The sequence below is a fragment of the Peromyscus eremicus genome, chromosome 3, assembly GCF_949786415.1.
Source record: "Peromyscus eremicus chromosome 3, PerEre_H2_v1, whole genome shotgun sequence".
Taxonomy (NCBI): Eukaryota; Metazoa; Chordata; class Mammalia; order Rodentia; family Cricetidae; genus Peromyscus; species Peromyscus eremicus.
The window spans coordinates 2,661,424-2,682,235 of record NC_081418.1 but is presented as its reverse complement, the minus strand read 5'-3'; the positions used below and the strand labels follow the sequence as shown (position 1 = coordinate 2,682,235).

Genomic DNA, 20,812 nt, shown 5'->3' with positions numbered 1-20,812 from the left:
CCCTGGGGAGGTAGTGACAGGCTGGTTCCTGTGCTCTCTGGCCAGCCAGTCCAGCCGACTCAGTGAGTTCCAGGCCATTTGGGAAAACCTGTTTGAAAATACAAGGTGGATAGGACCCAAGGAACAACTCAGAGGTTGTCCTCTAGCCTCCACACACTGGAGAATCGGGTTAGAGGTTAGAAAGAAGTTGAAATGTGATGTTAAGTCCTTAGGTTATATTTTGTAAAATCTAAGGATAGATTCTATTGCTCCATAAGTGTAGTCTTTTGACATGACTTTTAGAAATAACTACGGCTTTTAGAATACACAGAAGTAATTTGTTAGTGACATATGTATATTTAGGATTATGTGGGGGAAATTCAGTAACTGAAAACAATATTATCAGGTTTATGTATGTAAGGCTTTTTTTTTTTTTTTTAATATTCGCTGGTGTTTTGCCTGCATGTTATGTCTATATGAGGGGTCAGAAGCCCTGGAACTAGGGTTACAGATAGGTATGAGCTGCCATATGGGTGCTGGGAATTGAACCTGGGTCCTCTGGAAGAGCAGCCAGTTCTCTTAATTGCTGAGCCATCTCTCCAGCCTGTGTGCTTTTTAAAGCATTTACTTAAATATGCTGATGGAGAGTTAATGTAGGAACTGTTTTCATATCACTTGTGGTCTTATGTTTTATTTCCTTAACAAAGTGTGAGATTTTGGAAGTACCAGGGCAATGGGACAGTGCCTTTGTTGATGTCTACCAAAAGGATCAGGTTTTGCTTCTGTTCATTGTAAGCTTTGTCTGTAAAGGCTGATAGTTTTTATCTAACATTTTTGAAAAGACAAATCTCCCAGGCAGGATGCGGTTAAGGGATTAAGTTACCCTCTTACCTGAAACAATGACCAAGGAATAATACAATACGGTTTTCGTCAGTTTTCAAGACACGGACATCAGGCACTTAACAGAAGTGGTCACTGAGTGGTAGAAACAAAGGAGAAGAGTGCTGATTATGGCTTTGATGAGGCATCAGGCTGCCACTGGGAGAGGGAGCTGCTGTGGACTCTGGCCGACTCGGAGCTGAGTGGGCAACCATGGTCTTTTAGAACTTGGAGTACGCTCTTCTAAAGTTTCCATTGAGAAGTCAGCCTCTGGTAGGTTTCCCTTTGTGTAGGATTTGTGTTCTTTCTTTTGCAGCTTCCGGTACTCTGCTTTGTACTGGGTGTTTTCACTACGCTGTGCTGTGAGGAATTTCTTTTCTGGTCTTGTCTATTTGGTGTGCTGTGTGCTGCTTGTGTCTGTGGTCTGTCTTCCCTTAATTTGGGAAATATTTCTTCTATGATCTTATTGAAGAGATGGTCAGTGACATTCCTGAGGAGTCTTCACTTTCATCTGTGCCTATAATTCAAAGACATGGTCTCTTCTGATGTTCCCTTAGTCCCTGCATGTTCCTTCTGTGTATTTTAGTTTTTTTCATATGCTTGCTTGTATGGTCTAATTCCTCTACTTTGTCTTCAGGTCCTGATAGTCTTTGTTCTCACTTGGTCCATTCTAATTGTAAGGCTTTCCCCCGAGTTTTCCAGGTCCCATTTTGGCGTGCATTTTCTTTGGTATTTCTTTTCTGGTTCAGTTTTCAAATCTTACATTTCCTTCCTTATTTTGTTCAGTATGTTTGTGTTTTCTTAGGCATCACTCTGGCATTTATTGCTGTTCTCATTAAGTCCATTAAAGTTTTTATTTTTTTGGGGGGGAGTCTTCTTTAAACTTCTTGAGTTCTTTGAAGTTTATGATTGTTCTGTTTAAGTTGTGTTCATCTAGCTAATTTTCACTGGAGAAAAACCTCTATATGAGTGATGGATTTAGGGGGATACACTGTCTTATCCTGTCATTTTTGTTTGTTTGTTTGTTTGTTTTTGTTTTTGTTTTCTGAGACAGGGTTTCTCTGTGTAGCTTTGCGCCTTTCCTGGGACTCACTTGGTAGCCCAGGCTGGCCTCGAACTCACAGAGATCCGCCTGCCTCTGCCTCCCAAGTGCTGGGATTAAAGGCGTGCACCACCACCGCCCGGCCTTATCCTGTCATGTTATGTGTAGGTTTTGTTTGTTTTCCTTTTTTCCTTCACAGAATATATTCTCATTAGAGTTTCACTTCTCCAGCTCTCCTCCCATCCAGTTCCACTCCCTGTCTCTCAGAAAACAAAGAGACTTCTAAGGGATAATAATAAAATATAATATGAAAAGATAAAAACTAGTGTATCAGAATTGGACAAAACAAACAGAATGAAAAGAGCCCAAGAGAAGCCAAAAGAATCAAGAGACCCACTCATTCGCACATTCAGGAATTCCATAAAAACACTAAACTCGAAGCTTTAACAGACACTGAGGACCTGGAGCCAACCCTTGTAGACCCTGTGCATGCTGCCTCAGTCTCTGAGTTTATACGAGCTTTGATCATGTTGATTTAGAGGGCCTTGTTTTCTTGGTGTCCTCCATCCCTTTGGCACTTACACTCTTTCTGCCTCCTCTTTTGCAGGGTTCCCTAAGTCCTGAAGGGAGGAATTTGATGGAGACATCACATTTCGGGATGAGTGTTCCAAAATCTCTCACTCTCTCTGTAATGTCTGTAATGGCTGTGGGTCTCTGTATGTGTTCCCTTCTGTTGCAGGATGAAGCTTCTCTGATGATGGCTGAGCAAGGCACTGATCTATGAGTACAGCAGAATGTCATTACGAGTCATTTTATTGCTCTTTGAAAAAACAAAACAAAACATAGTATCTGGTTTTACCCTAGGTTCCCTGAGCTGTCTAGTCTCAAGTTCCTGGTTACTTAAGCAGTATTAGATATGGGTTCCATCTCATGGAGTGGACCTTAAGTCAAATCAGAAATTAGTTGGTTACTCCTATAAGGTTTGTGCCACCATTGTCCTAGCGTATTTTGCAGGCAGGACAGCATTGTAGATCAAAGGGTTTGTGGCCAGGTTGGTGTTTACATTTCTCCTTTGGTAGCATGCAGAGTACCTTTCTGTGCCAAAGACTCCAGAACAGGGGTAAAGGCTCTATATAGGCAGCAGCTCGACTTTTCCATGTTCAATGAGTTCTGTAGGTGTTGTTTTCAGCAGTGGGGCCTTGCCATCATTTTGTGGAGAGCAACCTATAGTCTTGGCAACAGCCTGGGTTGTTTGGGGGTTCCCCATGGGACCCCTTGAGCCAACACCTCAGTTAGATGTAACCCAATCTGGGTTCATTTGGTGACAAGAGATGCCTAGTTGGGTGTCTGTCCTCCCAGACAGATTTTGCAATTTCATTTTGGTGGTTATTTGGCCATTTTTATTTGGATTTCATTTAAATTGCCTTCAAATAAGTGTATATTTTAGGAAGCTTCTACTATAGTTTCTATGCTACTCCTCCTGTAGTCCTTAATTTTAGCTGTTTCTCCCTGGGTCTGCTCCTTCATCTCCCTTTCCCCTCCCACTTCCCACTTGATCCTCCTGTTCCAGCCCCTCCCTCATCTATCCATAACTATCTGTTTTACCTCCCCTTCCTAATGAGATCTATCTGTTTCACCTTGTCTCTTACTCCATACCTAATCTCTATGGATCTATGGATCATAGCTTGGTTATCACTGACTTAACAGCAGATATCTACTTATAAGTGTATACATACCAAATTTGTCTTTCTGGGTTTGGGCTAATTCATTCAGGATGATTTTTTTTCCCCCTAGTTCCATCCATTTACCTGTGAATTTCTTTCTTTTAACAGCTGAGTAATACTCCATTGTGTAAGTGTACCACATTTACTTTATCCATTCTTCTGTTGAGGGACATCTAGATTGTTTCCAATTTCTGACTATTATGAATAGAGCAGCAATGAACATGGTTGAGCAAGTGTCTCTGTAGTAGGATGAAATACCCTTTGGGTATATGTCCAAAGTCTTGAGGTAGATAATTCCCATCTTCCCGAGGAACCGCCACACTTATTTCCATAGAGGCTGTATAGGTTTGCACTCCCACCAGCAATGGATGAGTGTTCCTCTTTCTCTACATTCTCATAAGCATTAGCTGTCACTTGTGTTATTGATCTTAGCCATTCTGACAATTGTAAGATGAAATCTCAATAGTTTTGATTTGCATTTCCTTGATGGCTAAGGATGTTGAACATTTCTCTAAATGTTTCTCAACCATTTGACTTTCCTGTTTTTGAGAATTCTATTTTAAATTGGGTTGTTTTCTTGATATTTAGCTTTTTAAAATTTTTTTCTAATTTAACTTTTTATTGATCCTTTGTGGATTTTACATCATGCGTCTTGATCCCACTCATCTCCCTGTCCCTTCCCATCTGCCCTTTACCCTTGCAACCTCCCACCAGGATACAACAAAATAAAATTTAAAAGAAAAAAGAAAAAAAAATCTCATTGTGGAAGCTGCAGTGATGCAGTGAGTCATACAGTTTACTGTTTAGTCCATATATCATTACTTGTTAGTGTTCATTGCAATGAGTCATTGATCTTGTTCGAGGACTCTGGTTTTTGCTACACTGTCAATACTGGGCTCTCACTGGGGCTCCTCTTGGATATCCTGTTGTTGACCTTTGTCATGGAGACCGTGCAGCTTTGGATCTGCAGGACTGGCCCCTTCATGTACTCCAGCAGATCATAGATGGGATGGATGATGGGATGAGCCAATTTATAGCCCTGGTTCTGGGTTGGTCAGCCTGTCAGCTGTCCCTCATCCTAAATACCAGGTGAGCTCTCCAGTACCACCCGGGCTTGCTCACCCTATGTAGTCAACAGCAAGGGGTAGGGCCGATCTCCTGCTCTCAGGTCCTCAGGGCCAGTTTTACTGTGTTGCCCAGATGAGGTATAGGGAACACTCTGCCCAGTGCTGCAGCTGATGAGAGGCAGGGTCAGCTCTCTCCCTCTTGTGACCTTAGGAACAGATCTCCCACCTGCTACAGGCCTTGAGGGGCACATGGGGGTGGGCACTGTTCTTTCCCTTGCCCATGTGCCCATATTGCAGATGAGGTTCAGGGCCAGATCTCTCATGCTCATACCCACAGGGCTGGCTCACCCTTGCCCCTGTCAATGGGATCAGCTCTGTAATGTTGCCGAGGTGAGGTGCAGGGTCAGCTCTCTAATCCACAGCAAATGGCAAGGGGTAAGATGTGGAGGGCATCTTTTCCTCGCCCTTGCCACCACATAGCAGAAGAGGGGTACAGGGCCAGCTCTCCCACTCTAACCACCTCAGGGCAGGCTCACCTGCACCCCTGCTGGCAGGATTAGCACTACTGTGGTGCCTAGGTGAGGTGCAGGGCCTGCTCTCCTGAGTGCTGCAGCTGGTGAGGGGCGTGGCCAGCTCTTCCAATTTCATGACCCAGGAGCTAGCTCTCCTGCCTGCTACAGGCTGCAAAGGGTAAGGGGAGGCATCTCTCCCATGCTCACGCCCTCAGGGTGGGCTTACCCTTGCCCTCTCCAGCAGGACCAACTCTACTGTGCTGCCCAGGCATGGTACAGGGGCTGTTCTCCCAAGTGCTCCCGCCAGTGAGGTGTCAGGCCAGTTACCCATTCTCATGACCTCAGGGCCAGCTCTCCTAGCTGCTACAGGTGGGGGGGGGTAGAGAGGGCATCTCCCCCTCACTCTCACACCTTAAGGCAGATGAGGTAGTAGGAGCCAGAGTTCTCACACTCACACCCTCAAGGTGGGCTTACCCATGTCCCTACCAGCAGGACCAGCTCTATTGTGGTGCTCTGGTGAGGGGCAGGGTCAGCTCTCTCATCTACCACAGGTGTCAAGGAGCGAGGAGGGAGGGCATCTTTCCCTCAACCTCACCACCACTTGGTGGGCAAGGGATGTGGGGCCAGCTCTCCCACTCCCATGACTTCCAGGGCTTACCTGCACCCCTGCCAGCAGGGTCAGTACTACTGTGCTGCCCAGCGAGGGGCGGGGCCTGTTCTTCCTAGTGCTGCAGCCAGTGAGATGCTGGGCAGCTCACCAGTTCTCATGACCTCAGGGCCAGCTCTCCTACCTACCACAGGTGGTGGGGGAAAGGGGGTGCACCTTTCCCTCACCCATGTCATCACATGACAGACGAGGGGGGCAGGACCAGCCCTCCCACTCTCTCACCCTCAGGGCCAGCTCACCTGTGCCCCCACAAACAGGGTCAGCTCTGTCATGCTGCAAGGTGCAGGACCTGCTCTCTCTTGAGTGCTGCCACCGGTGAGGGCAGGGCCACAGTTTTCCTTAATGCTACAGCCAGTAAGGTGTGGGTCTGACTCTGTGCAGCCCTATCCTTTTGGTCTTTAGTGGTAACAGGAGCCACAGACCACAGACATCAGCATAGACCATGGCCATGGCAGAGGCTGGGCTTGGCAGCAGCCCAGGCCCAGACAACCCTGGCCCTGGTGGCAAGAAGGCCACCCACCTCAGCCCACTCCTCACCGCCCTCACCTTTGGATCTGCCTCTCCACAGGACATGAATCACTCTGTGTCTCTCTCTCTCTTCCATACCCCACCATATATTTGCTCACCATAATATGCTGTGGGATGTTCTGTATGCTGTGAATGTGTGGCTCTGATTGGTTGATAAATAAAATGCTGATTGGCCAGTAGCCAGGCAGGAAGTATAGGCGGGATAGACAAGGAGAATTTCAACTACAATAATAGAGTCCAAGGCTCCTGGCGGCCCTGTTTTTTCCTTAGGACTTGGGGCAGAGAGCCCCAGACCAGCATGTGGATCTTTGTCTACCACTCTGATATCTAGTTTTATTAGTTCTTTATATATTCTGGATATTAGCCCTTTATCGGATGTGTAGTTGGTAAAAATCTTTTCCCATTCTGTAGGCTGCCATATTGTCTGAATGACAGTGTCCTTTGCCATGCAGAAGCTTTTCAGTTTCATGAGGTCCCATTTATTAATTGTTGATCTTAGTGCCTGTGCTGATGGTGCTCTGTTCAGGAAGTTGTCTCCTGTGCCAATGTGTTCAAGGCTAGTTCTCACTTTCTCTTCCATCAGGTTCAGGGTATCTGGTTTTATGTTGAGGTATTTGACCCATGTGAAGTCTTTTGTGCAGGTTGCTAAGTATGGATCTATTTGTATTCTTGTACATTCAGCCATCCAGCTTGACTAGCACCATTTATTGAAGACTCTGTCTTTTTTCCTGACTTCTTTATCAAAAATCAGATATTTGTAGGTGTGTGGATTTATGTCTGTGTATTCAATTTGATTCCATTGATCAGCATGTCTGTTTTTGTGCCAATACCATACTGTTTTTATTATTATATCTCTGTAGTACAACTTGAAATCAGAGATAGTGATACCTCCAGAAGTTCTTTTATTATTTAGGATTGTTTAGCTATCCTGGTTTTTTTTTGTGTGTGTGTTTCCATATAAAGCTGAAAAATGTCCTTTCAAGATGTGTGAAGAATTGTGTTGATTGCACTGAATCTGTAGATTGCTTTGGCAGGATGGCAATTTTTACTATATTAATCCTTTGGATCCAGGAGCATGGGAGAACTTTCTGTCTTCTGATATCTTCTTCAATTTCTTTCTTCACTATCGAAGTTTATATATTATAAGCCTTTCATTTGCTTGGTTAGATTACTCAAGATTTTTATATTATTTGAGGTTATTGTGAAAGGTGTTTCCCTGATTTTTTTTCTCAATCCATTTGTCATTTGTATATAGGAAGGCTACTGAGTTTTGTGAGTTAATTTGTATCCAGCTACTTTGCAGAAAGTGTTTATGAGGGGTAGGAGTTGCCTGGTGCGATTTTTAGGGTCACTTATATATACTATTTTATCATCTGCAAATAAAGATACTTTGACTTATTCCTTTTTGGTTTGTATTCCCTTGATTTCTTTCAGTTGTCTCCAGGACTTTTTCATAAAGGGGTATTGGATTTTGTCAAAGGCCTTTTCTGCATCTAATGAGATGATCCCATGGTTTTTGTCTTTCACTTTGCTTATATAATAGATTACATTATGTATGTTGAACCATCCCTGCATCTCTGGAATGAAGTCTACTTGATCATGGTGGATGATCTTTTTGATGTGTTTTTGGATTCAGTTTGCAAATATTTTTTGAGTTTTTTTGCATCTATGTTCATAAGGGAAATTGGTTTGTAATTCTCTTTTTTGTGTGTCTTTGTGGTTTGAATATCAGGATGACTGTGCCTAATAAAATGAATTGATTTTTTTTTTTTTTTTGGTTTTTCGAGACAGGGTTTCTCTGCGTAGCTTTGCGCCTTTCCTGGAACTCACTTGGTAGCCCAGGCTGGCCTCGAACTCACAGAGATCCGCCTGGCTCTGCCTCCCGAGTGCTGGGATTAAAGGCGTGCGCCACCACCGCCCGGCAGGGAACTTATGAATTGATTTTTATTCCTCGTAAAAAGAAATAGTCTTTCTGTTTCTGTTTTGTAGAATAATTTGAGGAGTATTAGTGTCAATTCTTCTTTGAAAGTCTGGTAGAATTCTGTGCTAAAACCATCTGGTCTTGAACTTTTTTGGGGGGCATCCATCTTCAGTCTACAGGCCTAGAGTCTCTGAAGACTTTTTAGTGAAGCAAGAAATTTGAAGGATTGTCTCGCCTATTGGCAAAGTTCATCAGTCGCTTCTCCCTGTGTCCTGCAGAATGTCTGGCAGTCTCCTCTGCAAAGCAGGAACCTGAAGGACAGTCTCGCCTTGCAAAGTTCAGTGGTCATTTTCCTATGGGTCCTGCATGTCTAGTTTATACAACATACTATCAGGCAGTCCAGGCAAGAGCAGTTTCTTGCCCAAATAGCTAACTTTTGCCATAAAGAAAGCAAACTCCATATGGAGTTTCTTCAATGCCCATCATCTTTGCTGAAGTAGATTGGTTCTGCCAGGAGCAGGCATTTCTCAATGTCCAGAAAAGTCTAAGTTCTTAAAACATTTTTAAATGCCATACTCTGTAGGTCTTTGAAGTATTTGAAGATTACCTACTTAATTGAAATATATCTATTTATACCTGGAAAACTTAACAAATATGACTATAAGTTTGATTATTCTAGATGACTAATTATTAATCTGTATTTCTTAATTATACATTACAATTTTAAATGAGTTGCATAAACATAATACCTTAAACAAGAGTAGAAATATATATACAGTATAACAAAATTAACTTTAAATTTGTATCAATAAACTAAAATCCACAGCAATGTAATGCTTACCCTGCCAACTCTAGGGTATTTTAAAGAAGTTGTTGCTCTTTAAAAGTAGATTCAATAATCTACCCTTTTATCATATCTATGCCCTGTTTCTATATCATATCCCCCTTTCTTCTTTTAGAAAGAGATTGACTATGGCCAATAACAATTTTTAACTAACCCCCTAAACAAAGACAAATGTCTATAGTCTATTTTTTTTTTTTTTTTTTGGTGGGGGGAATGTGGGCATAGTCCTCTAGGTTACTTCCTGCTGATTGGGGTGTTGTTAATCTTATGGGGATCCTGAGAAAATTCAAGATAATGGTCAAGTCCTGGGAAGACCATCTATAACCTTTGCTGATAGATACCATCTGTTAAGATTCAGGAGGTCTCGATTGATCAAATCTGATCCATCTTAACCTGGAACAAATCCACAGCTTCTTGCTTCCTGTGGAAAGAAAAGCAGAGCCTCCTTTCCAAAACAACATATCCTTAGACCCAAATTTTGAAGTCAAGTAACCTTTAAAATATGTATATTGGTTTAACTCAGCAGCCTTTACAATCAAATCTCTCTCTCCAGTTAAAAATCCCAAAGACAACATAATCCAGACTCTCTATGCAATTATTTCCATCTTTACATGACCTACTATATTCTTTATATATTATTTTATTTTTAAGACTTTATTTTTATGACTATCTATATCCTTTCTCTTCTCTCTTTCTCTCAAGTTTGTGTACCTTTTTATATACAGTGTAAACTGTTTAAAGTTTTATTCCATCTGAATCTGTCTCATTGTGAATCTATAATTCTTCTCTGACCAGGAGAGATTTTAAACTGCTAAACTGCATGGTTAGTACCACCACAGTAGCCTTGGCTGCTGACTCCTCCCCTTTCAGCTTCCCAACATGGTGGAGGTACCCAGGAGGGTCATGCTTACCCTGCCAACTCTAGGGTCCATGCTGCTACCAGGTAGCGTGCAGCTGGCCCACAAACCTTTTTTGTCTGTATAAGTAAAAGCTAAATCCACCATGCAGCATGCTGCAAAGCTTGGAGACACCTCTGTATACTGAGTTGGAATCTGCCATGCTGTGCTCAAGCCCGAATGCTGTGGTGTCTCTGTACTGTGGCCCACATGAGAGACACAAGTAGGAAGCTGTTTTGGGCTGTTATGTTTAGAAGCCCTTTTAAAGCTCTTTTAGGCCTTATGGAAATTCAAGAGCCCCAAGTTGGTATGCCAAATGTAGCCAGATGTTTCTCCGGTCCTGCCTGGCCCCTGTCTGGACGAATCTCTCCCACCCTGTCCTACAGCTGTTTGGTCCCAAGTAAACACACAAAGACTTATATTATTTATAAACTGTATGGCCTATGGCTCAAGCTTCTGGCTAGCTAGCTCTTTGATCTTAAATTAACCCATTCCTATTAATCTATATGTTGCCATGTGGCTGTGGCATTACTGGACTACTGGCATCTTGTTGCTCCTTTGGCGGCAGGCTGGCGTCTCCTTTGCCTCTGCCTTTCTTCTCCCTGTCTCTCTCTTGGATTTCCTGTCTGGCTATAACCTTACTCAACATAGGCCAGAACAGCTTCTTTATTAACCAATCATAGCAACACATATTCACAGCTTACAGAAACACATCCCACAGCAGTTTCTTCTCCTTCTTCTATTCCTGTTATTTTTAGATTTACTCTCTTCATGGTGTTTCAGACTCCTTGGATGTTTTGTGCCAGGAATTTTTTTAGATTTAGCATTTTCTTTAGCCAAGGTATCCATTTCTTCTTTTTGTGTCTTCAATGCCCAAGAATCTCTCTCTTGCATCTCTTGTATTCTGTTGGTGAGGCTTGCCTTTGAGGTTCCTGTTCAAGTTTCCAAATTTTTCATTGCCATATTTCCCTCAGTTTGGGTTTTCTTTATTGATTCTGTTTCCACTTTCAGGTCTTCAGTGGTTTTATTCATTTCCTTCCTGTTTGTGTTCTCATAGATTTCTTTAAGGGACTTATTAATTTCCTCTTCAAGGACCTCTATCATATTCATAAAGGCTACTTTAAGGTCTTTTTCTTATGTTTCAGCTGTGTTGCAGTACCCAGGGTCTGCTGTGGTAGGGTTGGTGAGTTCTAGTGGAGATATATTGTCCTGTTTGTTACTCTGTTTTTACGCTGGCATCTAGGCATCTGGATTTGGGATGACTCTAGGTGCTGAAATCTGGCTTTGTCTTTGTTGAGTGGGTATTTTGTTCCTTGGCTTCTGTTGTCCTCTCTGGTTCTTAGGAGAGTGTGGTATCTGTGTGTTGCCTGGTATGAAATTTCTTCTGGGATCCTGATAGGTGTGGCCACTGGAGGTTCCAGGTAAAATGTGTTTCTAGTTATTGGTAGATATGATGTGGGCAGCTTGAGTGTAGGAGAAGGGGAAAGCCCAGAGGTAGCCTACCTAGGTCTGTATTACAGTGGTGGCTACTGGGCTCCAAAGGAAAGGAAACAGGCTGAGACGAAGAGGCTATCCATGGCAAGCAGCCACTGGACAAGGGCTACCAGAATGGAAAGCAGGAGGGGAGAGTGCAGGAAGCCCATCACACCACATGTGGCGGCTACCACACTGGCCTAATAATAATGCCTGTTTCACCCGCCAGACTAGAAAGAAAAGTCTTCAGAGAGCCTTCGGTAAATGGAAGACTCAGTAGTGGGAGCAGATAGGTCTTAGGCTGGCCATCGCTTTAGAACCGGCTCACATCATAAACACAGGTACTTCATCTAACTGTAGCCTTACAACACTGCAGAGTTACAGAAGTAAGGCATTTAGCCTTCAACAGCTCTAGTGTTCCTGCTGGCATCTGCTTGGGATTATCAGACATTCAAAGAGAAGAGAAAGCGTGATTGTGGTGTCTATACTATACTCCAGCACTAGGGAGGCAGAGACAAGAGGGAAAACATGACCTGTAAGAAGAAAATAAGCCACTGCAGATTTGACATATGTTAGAATTAGCAGGAAAGGACAACAAAACCATAGCTGTTTTCCTCATCTTCAAAAGGTTAAGACCTGCCAAGTATAAAAAAAAGACCAAAATTACATCTTTAGAAACAAAAGCTACAGTGTCTGAGATGAAAAGTACAATAGGCAGAATCGGATGTTGCAGAGGAAAAGGCCTGAGGAAGAGTCTCTGTGGGGATATTTCTTTCTATGTGTCTTTGTTACTCCAAGTAACTGATGGATAATTTAATGGATGGGGGTACCATTTGGACTAGCTCAAAAAATATTTTCTTTTGTAATGACTTCTTGTTAAAATGTCTTTGGTTGTGCTTTGATTGAGAGAAGATTAAAATACTTCTAACAGAATTCAAGTTACTTTAGAGTAGAATGTATGTGTTGTTAGGTTTTATGTAGAAATGTGTATGTTAAAAATGATAAAAGTTAGCCGGGCGTTGGTGGCGCATGCCTTTAATCCCAGCACTTGGGAGGCAGAGGCAGGAGGATCTCTGTGAGTTCGAGGCCAGCCCGGGCTACCAAGTGAGTTCCAGGAAAAGGCGCAAAGCTACACAGAGAAACCCTGTCTCGAAAAACAAAAACAACAAAAACAAAACAAAACAAAAAAGATAAAAGTTTAGAATAATGATTTGCACATTGCTTCATAGGTGCAAGATTTATTTCCTAGCCAGCTAGTAAATTTTGTGAGGGAACTGAGTTGTCATTTGCATTTCTGAATTTCCCTAACATACTTCTTGTGGTGCATCTGCCAGTGTGTGGCACTTCTATATGACAGCAGCGTCCTCTGGCCCAGTACACTGCACTTTAGTCTACTCTCTGAGGTAGGAATGCTACCCTGGTGCAAATGTAAACAACTTCCCAGAGCCTGTCTTAGTCTGTTAGCTTGTGCAGCTTAAATCAGTATGTTCTGAGTTAACAAGAAAGGACTTGGAAATGACATATTTGGGAAGCTCTGAGTAGGAGGCTAGAGACTAAATTAAATGGCAAGGTTAAATATGATGTAGAAAACTGTTCTTCCAACTTATTGAAAGGCATGGGAATTCTCCCATTTCTTAGCTACAGGAAAGTAGGGTGGTCATTCTCCCACTTCTTAGCCACAGGAAAATTGTCTCCATTTTTAGGCTAAGAGACATATAAGGATGAGGCTTTGGAACCCCAGGTTCCAGTGTGTTGCATGACTTTCATCTGAAGGTCTGTAAACCGTACAAGCTAGAATGGCATCTGCACAGACCCAGGCCAGAGGACCAGGAGCTTTAATGAAGTCCCTGTTGACAAGACAGGATGATTGCAGCCTACAGGAAGTCCGTAAACTGTCTGGATTTGAGCATGGAGGCTAAATCAAAGTCATTCATCTGTGTGTGTTCCCAGCAGCCTTGCTCTTAGCCTCTCTTGCTGGAAAGAGATGAGTAGGTCAGCTTTGCACTCCGTAAGACAGATACTTCCTGAAGCAGTGATGAGAGCTGTAGATTAAGGATAAGGCCCAGGAAAGTCTTCCTTTGGTTGATGTTTTGTTATCGGTGCTAAATGATGTTCAACAACAAACAAGTTAAGGATTTCCAGTCTTTTCTCCGTGTTTATTTGAATAACAAGAAAAAGAAATTCTGTATTGTAGAAAAAACATCAGTGCAAGGTCACTCAACATACCTACCAAATGCAGCACAAGCACAGAAAAGAACAGTGTAAAGCAGAAGCTGAGCCTCACTGCAGAGTTGGAGGGACAACTCCAACACAGGGGTTCACTGCATGCAATGAGAGGCACTTACTCCAGGATAGCAAAGGGAAGGAGTGGAGGCTTGGTTACATGGAAAACATAGCAAGAAAAGCACACAGGAAAACTGCACAGGAAGTGCAATCTGCAACAGGTGCAGGGAGTTCGAGGACAGACTCGAACTGTGGCTCAGGGGGAAGGGAAGGGAAGCAAGAATATAGAGAATTTGCAGTATGGCATAAAGGTCGTCTATTAAAAAGGAACATTTCCTCAGCTGAGAGTATCTTATGGTACTAACAGGGAAACCACTGTAGAAAAAAGAAAATGTTGATAGTGGAGTGAGGAACGTGTTCACAACTCCCTAAACGGTTCCGTAGTGACTTTCTTAAGTCCACACTGCAGTGGATCTCAGGAGAGAGACTCCACTGGGTGTTTTGATAGCGGAGGTCATGTACAGCTAGAACACCAATGAGATGAGAAAGAAAGTGTCAGCCTGTGGCTGCCACCCAGTTCCCAGGCTGCAGGACAGGGAGAGGAAACAGACAGGGCCCAGCAGAATCCCAGAATGAAGACTAAGCTGAAGCACCAGGGACAGTGGGGACCAGGAGGAGCTGTCCCAGAAGTTCTATAGATGCCACCTGTGAACACTCAACAAGTATTGATGCCTTGGGGGAAGCTGCCTGGTACAATGTGAAAAATAGTACAGCCTCAATTCATTGAAAAAGACATTTTTAACAGTACAGTTCCATTTATGTAAAGATTTAGGGAGTACAAATAATCCACAGTGACAAAGGAGACAATCAGTGATTGCTAGGTTGCGAGGTGAGGAGGGATACCAGGCAGGGAAAGGATACTAGTCAGCTTTCTGTTCCCGTCACAAATATCAGAGCTAATCAGCTTCCAGTGAGAACAACTGGCTCACGGTTGGGGTGCTGCAGTCTCTGGCCAGCAGGCCCTTTACCTGTGGGCTTGTGCTGAGGCATCACAGCCAGGCACAGCAAGTGCTACCACCCAGCTGCTCACCTCAGGGCTGCAAAGAGTGGAGGATGAAGAGGGCTGGGGCCTCACTGTCCCCCTAAGGGCACACTTCAGTGACCAAAAGACCTACCACTGGGCCCACCTCAGAAAGTTCTACCTTTCCATAGTGCACTGGTGATGAAGCCTTCACCACACAGGCCTCTGGGGAACAGGGAACGAGTGAAAGATTAGTGTGTAAGGAACTGTGGGAGTGGCTGAAGTGCCCACTGTCTTGTGGAGAGTTGACTCCCCAGACCAATACGCTTGTCAGACTTGACTATATTGTAGACCTCAGATGCAGTAGTTTAATTATCATCAGTGGAAGTCTCTCTTTTAACCTATTCTAGAACCAGTACAGACATAACAGCTCATCTCCGTAGTTCTTACAAAGCAAAAGAAGAGGAGCGAACCCACATGACCTCTTTACAGCTTTCCTGACTGAAGCTGTGTTTACAAAGGCGCTCTTCTTAGGCATTTCTGCCTTTTTGAGATACACTAGTAAGATTAGTGTGCTTAAATATTGTTCTTAGCCCCTAAACTGAACTTGGTGCAATTTTGTATTTCAGGACTCCTGAATCAAGCAAGCAGACATGAAAGGTGGATAAATGCCGTTGCCCCCAAAGGCACTGTAAGTTATAAACATCAGAGCTGGTTTCAGTCTCTGAAACTGCAGGACTAAGAATGGTTTCAGCTGTATTTATTCATTTTAATGTGGAATAACAGACCTGTGAGTATAAAAATGCAGACACCAGTGTTCCTGTAAACGTCAATAACAACAGCATTAGCGGGAAATACTGGTGAACAGTCTCGGGGACTTTTGCAAAACATGCACTTAGCTGTAGAATTGGTTTTCTATTGCTGTGTTCCAAATTACAGAAGCCCCCCGAATATGTTCTAAGACCTCTGGTGGTTCTTGAAACCACAGACAGTGTCAACCACTATACACTTGTTTTTATAAACACATAAGCCAACTGAATGCCTTTTCTGTTCAACTAAGCTGTTATATACTCTGGCCAAAACACTTAAACCATTGTAGTTCCAGTAGCAAAGAAATGGCTTTCTTTTTTCTCCTTTACAATTTCACACACAGTATGTCTACCCTGACTGTAGGGCCTAGCAGCCTCAGCATATAATTTTGTTTTGTTTTGTTTTCTAACTAAGTTGAGAACTTTTACCTTTTTCCTTAAAGCATTTGTGGCTTCTTTTTGTCAGACCCAATTGCAAGTATCACTGTGATTGTACTTTAGAGCCGTTACTAAGATAAAGACTTCTTGAACTCTGGCACTATGACTACCGTGATGGTTGGATGGACAAGATGGCCACTGAGTGACTAACAGATAGATAGTATACACATATAGCATGCATGTGCATGGCAAAAGAATGACTCACATACTGAGTGGAACAACATAAGATTTCCTCATGCTACTTCAGGTGACACAATTTAAAACTTATGCATTATTTATATCTGGAATTTATCAACTACAAGTTACTGAAGAAATAAAAAGCAAGTCCTTGGATGGGGCAAGAGAACAGTTCTACCACAGTAATGACCTCAGATCATAGTCTTAGTAGCCTTGTGCTTAGTGTGTCACATGGCTGGAATAAAGGTGTTAGCCAGGCTGAGGATATTATCTGGGGACTATGGTGAGAAGTCTTCCCACATTCACTCACATTATAGGAAAAATGGAATTCCTTATGCCTGTATGACATCATTTCCTTCTGCCTTCCACAAATAATCACGCTTTATAAACACTACCCACATGCCCATCTTTTTCCTCGTGTGGACACTCTGTCTTCAAGCAAAACACACGGAATTCTTCTTATGCTCTGAATATCTGACTTTCTTGTAAGCTGGAGAAATCTCTGCTTGGTTGGCCAAGATATTTAACATGATTATGGGAATATCACATCGCATCCACAGCTCCCACTCAAGAGATGACTATGTAAAGGTGCCAATTGTTGGAGTAACCTCAGGATTGTTGGTATTGTAATGCCCATGTGACAGATTTTCTTCTTAATACTTTCTATGGCATTGCCTTAAGTTGTGAATAAAACATATAACATGTAGATGAAGCAGGTGCTTCTGACTTTAGTGTATCTTGTGTAGGTTATGATGTACCTCACTATGGGGAAGAATGGTTGGTTAGTCTATCACCAAATGTATGAAGATGCAATTACACTTTTATAAGCTGTGCTTTATAGAGTTACTTCATGAATTCCATTTCTTTAGAAATGTCTATTTAACATTAAAAACTATACTATACTGAGCAGGTCAATTTGTTGGATTATGAATTTTGATTTGGATAAATCAGTGATTAAACACTGATTTCAAATAAACTTTTCTAAATATTATAGTAAGTCTTCTTTTACTAATGTTCCATATCTGTACATTCTTTCTAATATCTTATTTGTGAAATAAAGTCAGCCTTGTTGGTCTGTGACTATCCCCTTAGAATTCACTCTTAATGAAATCAGAATTTATATAAGACGGAATGTCTGACATGCTGGATATTTGTTTGGTGATTGTGTGTTAAGCTGTTAAGCAAAGGAAATGGTGAGGCAGTAAGGCAATTTTTATGATATTTTTTCACTCTTAGGCAATTAGAAAAACATTTCATGACTAAAAATAAAGTTGATAAAAGTAGCCAACAATAGCCTAAAAGGTCATTAATTAGTAGAATTCAGCTAAGAATGCTTAAAGTTATTAGTGGAATTGTACATAATGGCCTCCTTGCATAGCTTGCTTTTCTAATTCTTACCCTGTCCAATCCATTTCTGTAGCTCTGAAGTTTACCTCCTCAGGATTAATGAACAGTCTCACATTCTTGGTTTTAAAAAGACATTAAGAGTTTGGAACAAGCTTTGGCCATAAAGCCACCTGCTGAGTTTCTCGATAGTATAGCAGGGTATGTTTTTCCTTGGCCTGTTATTCCCCGTGCAGATGTTACTCTTTGAGAAGCCAGCTGCCTCTTTTATGTCTCCCTGGTTGTAGACATGAAACACCCAGGGGTCAGACTTCTGAAGCCAACTCTCATGCAGCTGCCACAAACCTCAGATTTCGTTAAAAGTCTCACTCTTACCATAGTCATTTGGCTCAGATCTTAAAACTTGCTGTTTAACAGATTCCCGTGCTCTTGACTCCCATGAGCCTTTCTGCCACTGATTTCAAAAACATTCAAAAAGAGGAAGGGAAATTATTTAAAAGCATTTAACCGATTCAGAATATCCAATAATAATAATACGGTGTAGAGGCCTTTTAAAACTTTTTAATATCCTTTAAATTTTTTAACTTTCTTTCAAATTTGTAGGTAAATAGGCTAACCTCATTCATGAGATAAGTGACTGCTCTGATGTCACTGACACTGCTTGTGTATAGCAGTCAGAAAAGATAATGGATCGAATAATGGTAAAAATCCATGATAGAAGCATATTAAATTAGTTTTTAGACATGAAATTAAAGGCCATTTCTTCATAGAAGAAGATTGAAAGGTGTTTTGTTTTTGTCTTTTGGCATTTCATAGTTAAAATTCCTGTGTAGCCCAGACATGATAAGAAGAGCTGAGATGGTACAGGAGCGCCCTTTCTGGTCTTGTTTCTCTTTAATTTGCTTCTGTTGGGTATTGAATCTAGGGCTGACTTTTAGCTCTCCTCCTTTGAAAATGTATGTCCCTATCATTTATAGTAAATCTTTGCAAATCCTCAGAGTCATCACCTATCTGGAGAGCAATTCCTACTTGTTTAAAAAAAAAAAAAAGCCTTTCCAAGCTGTTTCCTACATTGTAACCTTGGATCTGATCATCTCATCTAAATTTAGTTTGCTCAGAGCTGGCTTAGTAGATAAAAGTTTTTACTGGCCTTGAAGACCCAGGTTCAGTTCCCAGCACCTACATAGCTCTCATAGAATTCTATAACACCAGTTCCAGGCCTTTGTGGACTCCTGCACACACACAGACTCACACAGGCACATATACATTAAATAAATAGATGTCTGAAAATAACTTGATCAGGTTACCTTGGGGTCTCATTAGATAAAGGTGACATTTGCCCTTGAAGTAAGAAGCAGAGGCATGCTGCTTTTTTGTGCTGTTATTGGGAGCCAGCAACTAACAATATTAACATCAAATGAAGAAACATTGTCAGTTCCAGATGTTTTGTTTTTCCTATATGAGGTTGGCGTCTGGACTTTCCTCATCACTGCTGAATGACTCTTTGACTATCAGTTCCGAGTAATTTCTAGTTTGTATTCTGCTTTGAGTCTCTTCAAGAGGATTTCCTTCAGAGTCGTAGCCAAACCAACTTGGAGGGTCATCAGAGCTGTACTCCTGATGCTGGACCACAGAGGACATCCTGTGAGCTGCTGCCCTGCAACAACAGTGCTGAGCGTTAGTGACCGAAGTTGGAATTGAAAACTTACCGTCTCTAGTCACATTTTTTTTTTTAATGCCGAATGCTGTTTATTGAAGGAGGGAGGAGGTCTTAAATACAGGCTTACAGCACAATGGGAGAACCCTGGAGGGCAGAAGTTTGCTACCGATGTTTTACAATCTTGTATCTAAGCTGTTAATGCCCAATATGCAGGATACGCAGACAAGGAACTTCCCTTAAGCATTCAGGAAGGTGGAACCCAGGAGGGAATTAGCATAGGGAGGATATCAAGGTCAAGGTCAGCAAGCAAGGCAACAGCTACCCAAAACGGGGGCCAGGGCCCTATAGGTCCCCCTTTTACTAAAAAATGAGCTTCTGACTTAGGTTGCGTCAGCAGGTTACCTTACCCGTCATGGAGACACCTGCCCAGGCCACACAGGCACTCTGTCTTAGGTTGGTGAGCGCCCCCTCCCCTCAGGCATTACCCGTCTCTGAATACTCATTATCATACAGGCTCAGTCATGTGTGAGCTGCAGAGTTAACTGCTGCCAAAGATCTCAAAGTGGTGCTGGGCTTGCAATCTGTGTGTTCGTCACAGAAAAGACCAACAGAAGTCCTAAGCCACCCATAGCCAGTAGGCTAAAGGCAACTGAGCCATTCCCTTCCTTAACGAGCCTTACTGAAAATTGGAGTCCTTGTAAGGTGGTATCCCAAAAGCAAATGGAACTTGAGTTTATAAATTTATAACTTTTAAAGCCAATTGAAATGTATATAACTATTGAATTAAATTTATCATGCCCAATAGAATGAAAGATTAACTACTTTTGCTGCCAAGGTCTCCACTGTGCTAGCTGTAGTAACCAATTATGAAATGGCAATCTCAGAAACAGTAGCAGTGGTGGCCACCACTGTTTATAACAGCAACAATGGCAGCAACGATGTCAAATTCTCTTCTGGAGCATGTGGGCATCCACTGGCATGGACACAACTCCAGGAACACGAACCACCAAGGCCCATTTTTCTTGATCCCAGCACGACTTAAGCTGGCAGCTCTGCCATCTCCAGACCAGCAGATCAGGTCTCTAGCTCCTAGGCCCTAGCGACCAGACAGCTACCTTTCTCTGCTCCCCCACCAAAAAAACAAAAAAAAAAAAAACAAAAAAAACCCAAAAACAAACAAAAAGTACTAGTCACATTTAATACACAGCTTCACTTGCTGTGAGAGAAAGTTGGGAATTGTACAAAAAAAAAGTCTGGCACCCCAGGCAAAAGCATCTATAGTTCAACCAATTCAGGGCTTACCAGGCTGTGAGTATGCCCTTATAGGGGCCAAGGAGCAGGAACACCAAAGTCATTTACAGTACTTTTGTGAAAGTGCTCAGCCTGATGTATCTCCAGTTCCTTTGATGAAGTAACAGCCTGGCCCACCCTTCCTGTGAAGGCTGACATGTCAAAAAGGACCTCGTCACCAGAGTTCACAGACCCCCGTGGATGCATGATGGACTCTAGAAAGGTTCATGAACTTGCTAAAAATCTGTATAGTTTTGTCTTCAGTATATATTTTTCTTGGAAGGTTGTGACTCAAAGAGGTTGATACCCAAATTATTA

General features: G+C 42.4%; 2 protein-coding genes across 7 annotated transcripts in view; one reads left to right on the top strand and one right to left on the bottom strand.

Moving 5' to 3' along the window:
* The window catches only part of Fam185a (family with sequence similarity 185 member A), a 50,720-nt gene extending 33,445 nt beyond the window's left edge, over nt 1-17,275 (top strand). For both annotated transcript variants that reach the window (XM_059257240.1, XM_059257239.1), the window contains one exon: nt 15,406-17,275. In XM_059257240.1, coding sequence (XP_059113223.1) covers nt 15,406-15,518 — 113 coding nt within the window. In that variant the 3' untranslated portion in view covers nt 15,519-17,275. The remainder of the gene's footprint in view (nt 1-15,405) is intronic.
* Nucleotides 17,276-18,910: 1,635 nt separating this feature from the next.
* Fbxl13 (F-box and leucine rich repeat protein 13) overlaps nt 18,911-20,812 on the bottom strand; it is a 207,044-nt gene continuing 205,142 nt past the window's right edge. For 4 of the 5 annotated variants that reach the window (XM_059257217.1, XM_059257219.1, XM_059257222.1 and 1 more), the window contains one exon: nt 18,911-19,201. In XM_059257217.1, the coding sequence (XP_059113200.1) occupies nt 19,000-19,201 (202 nt within the window). In that variant the 3' untranslated portion in view covers nt 18,911-18,999. The remainder of the gene's footprint in view (nt 19,202-20,812) is intronic. The other variant, XM_059257220.1, reaches the window with a different exon arrangement.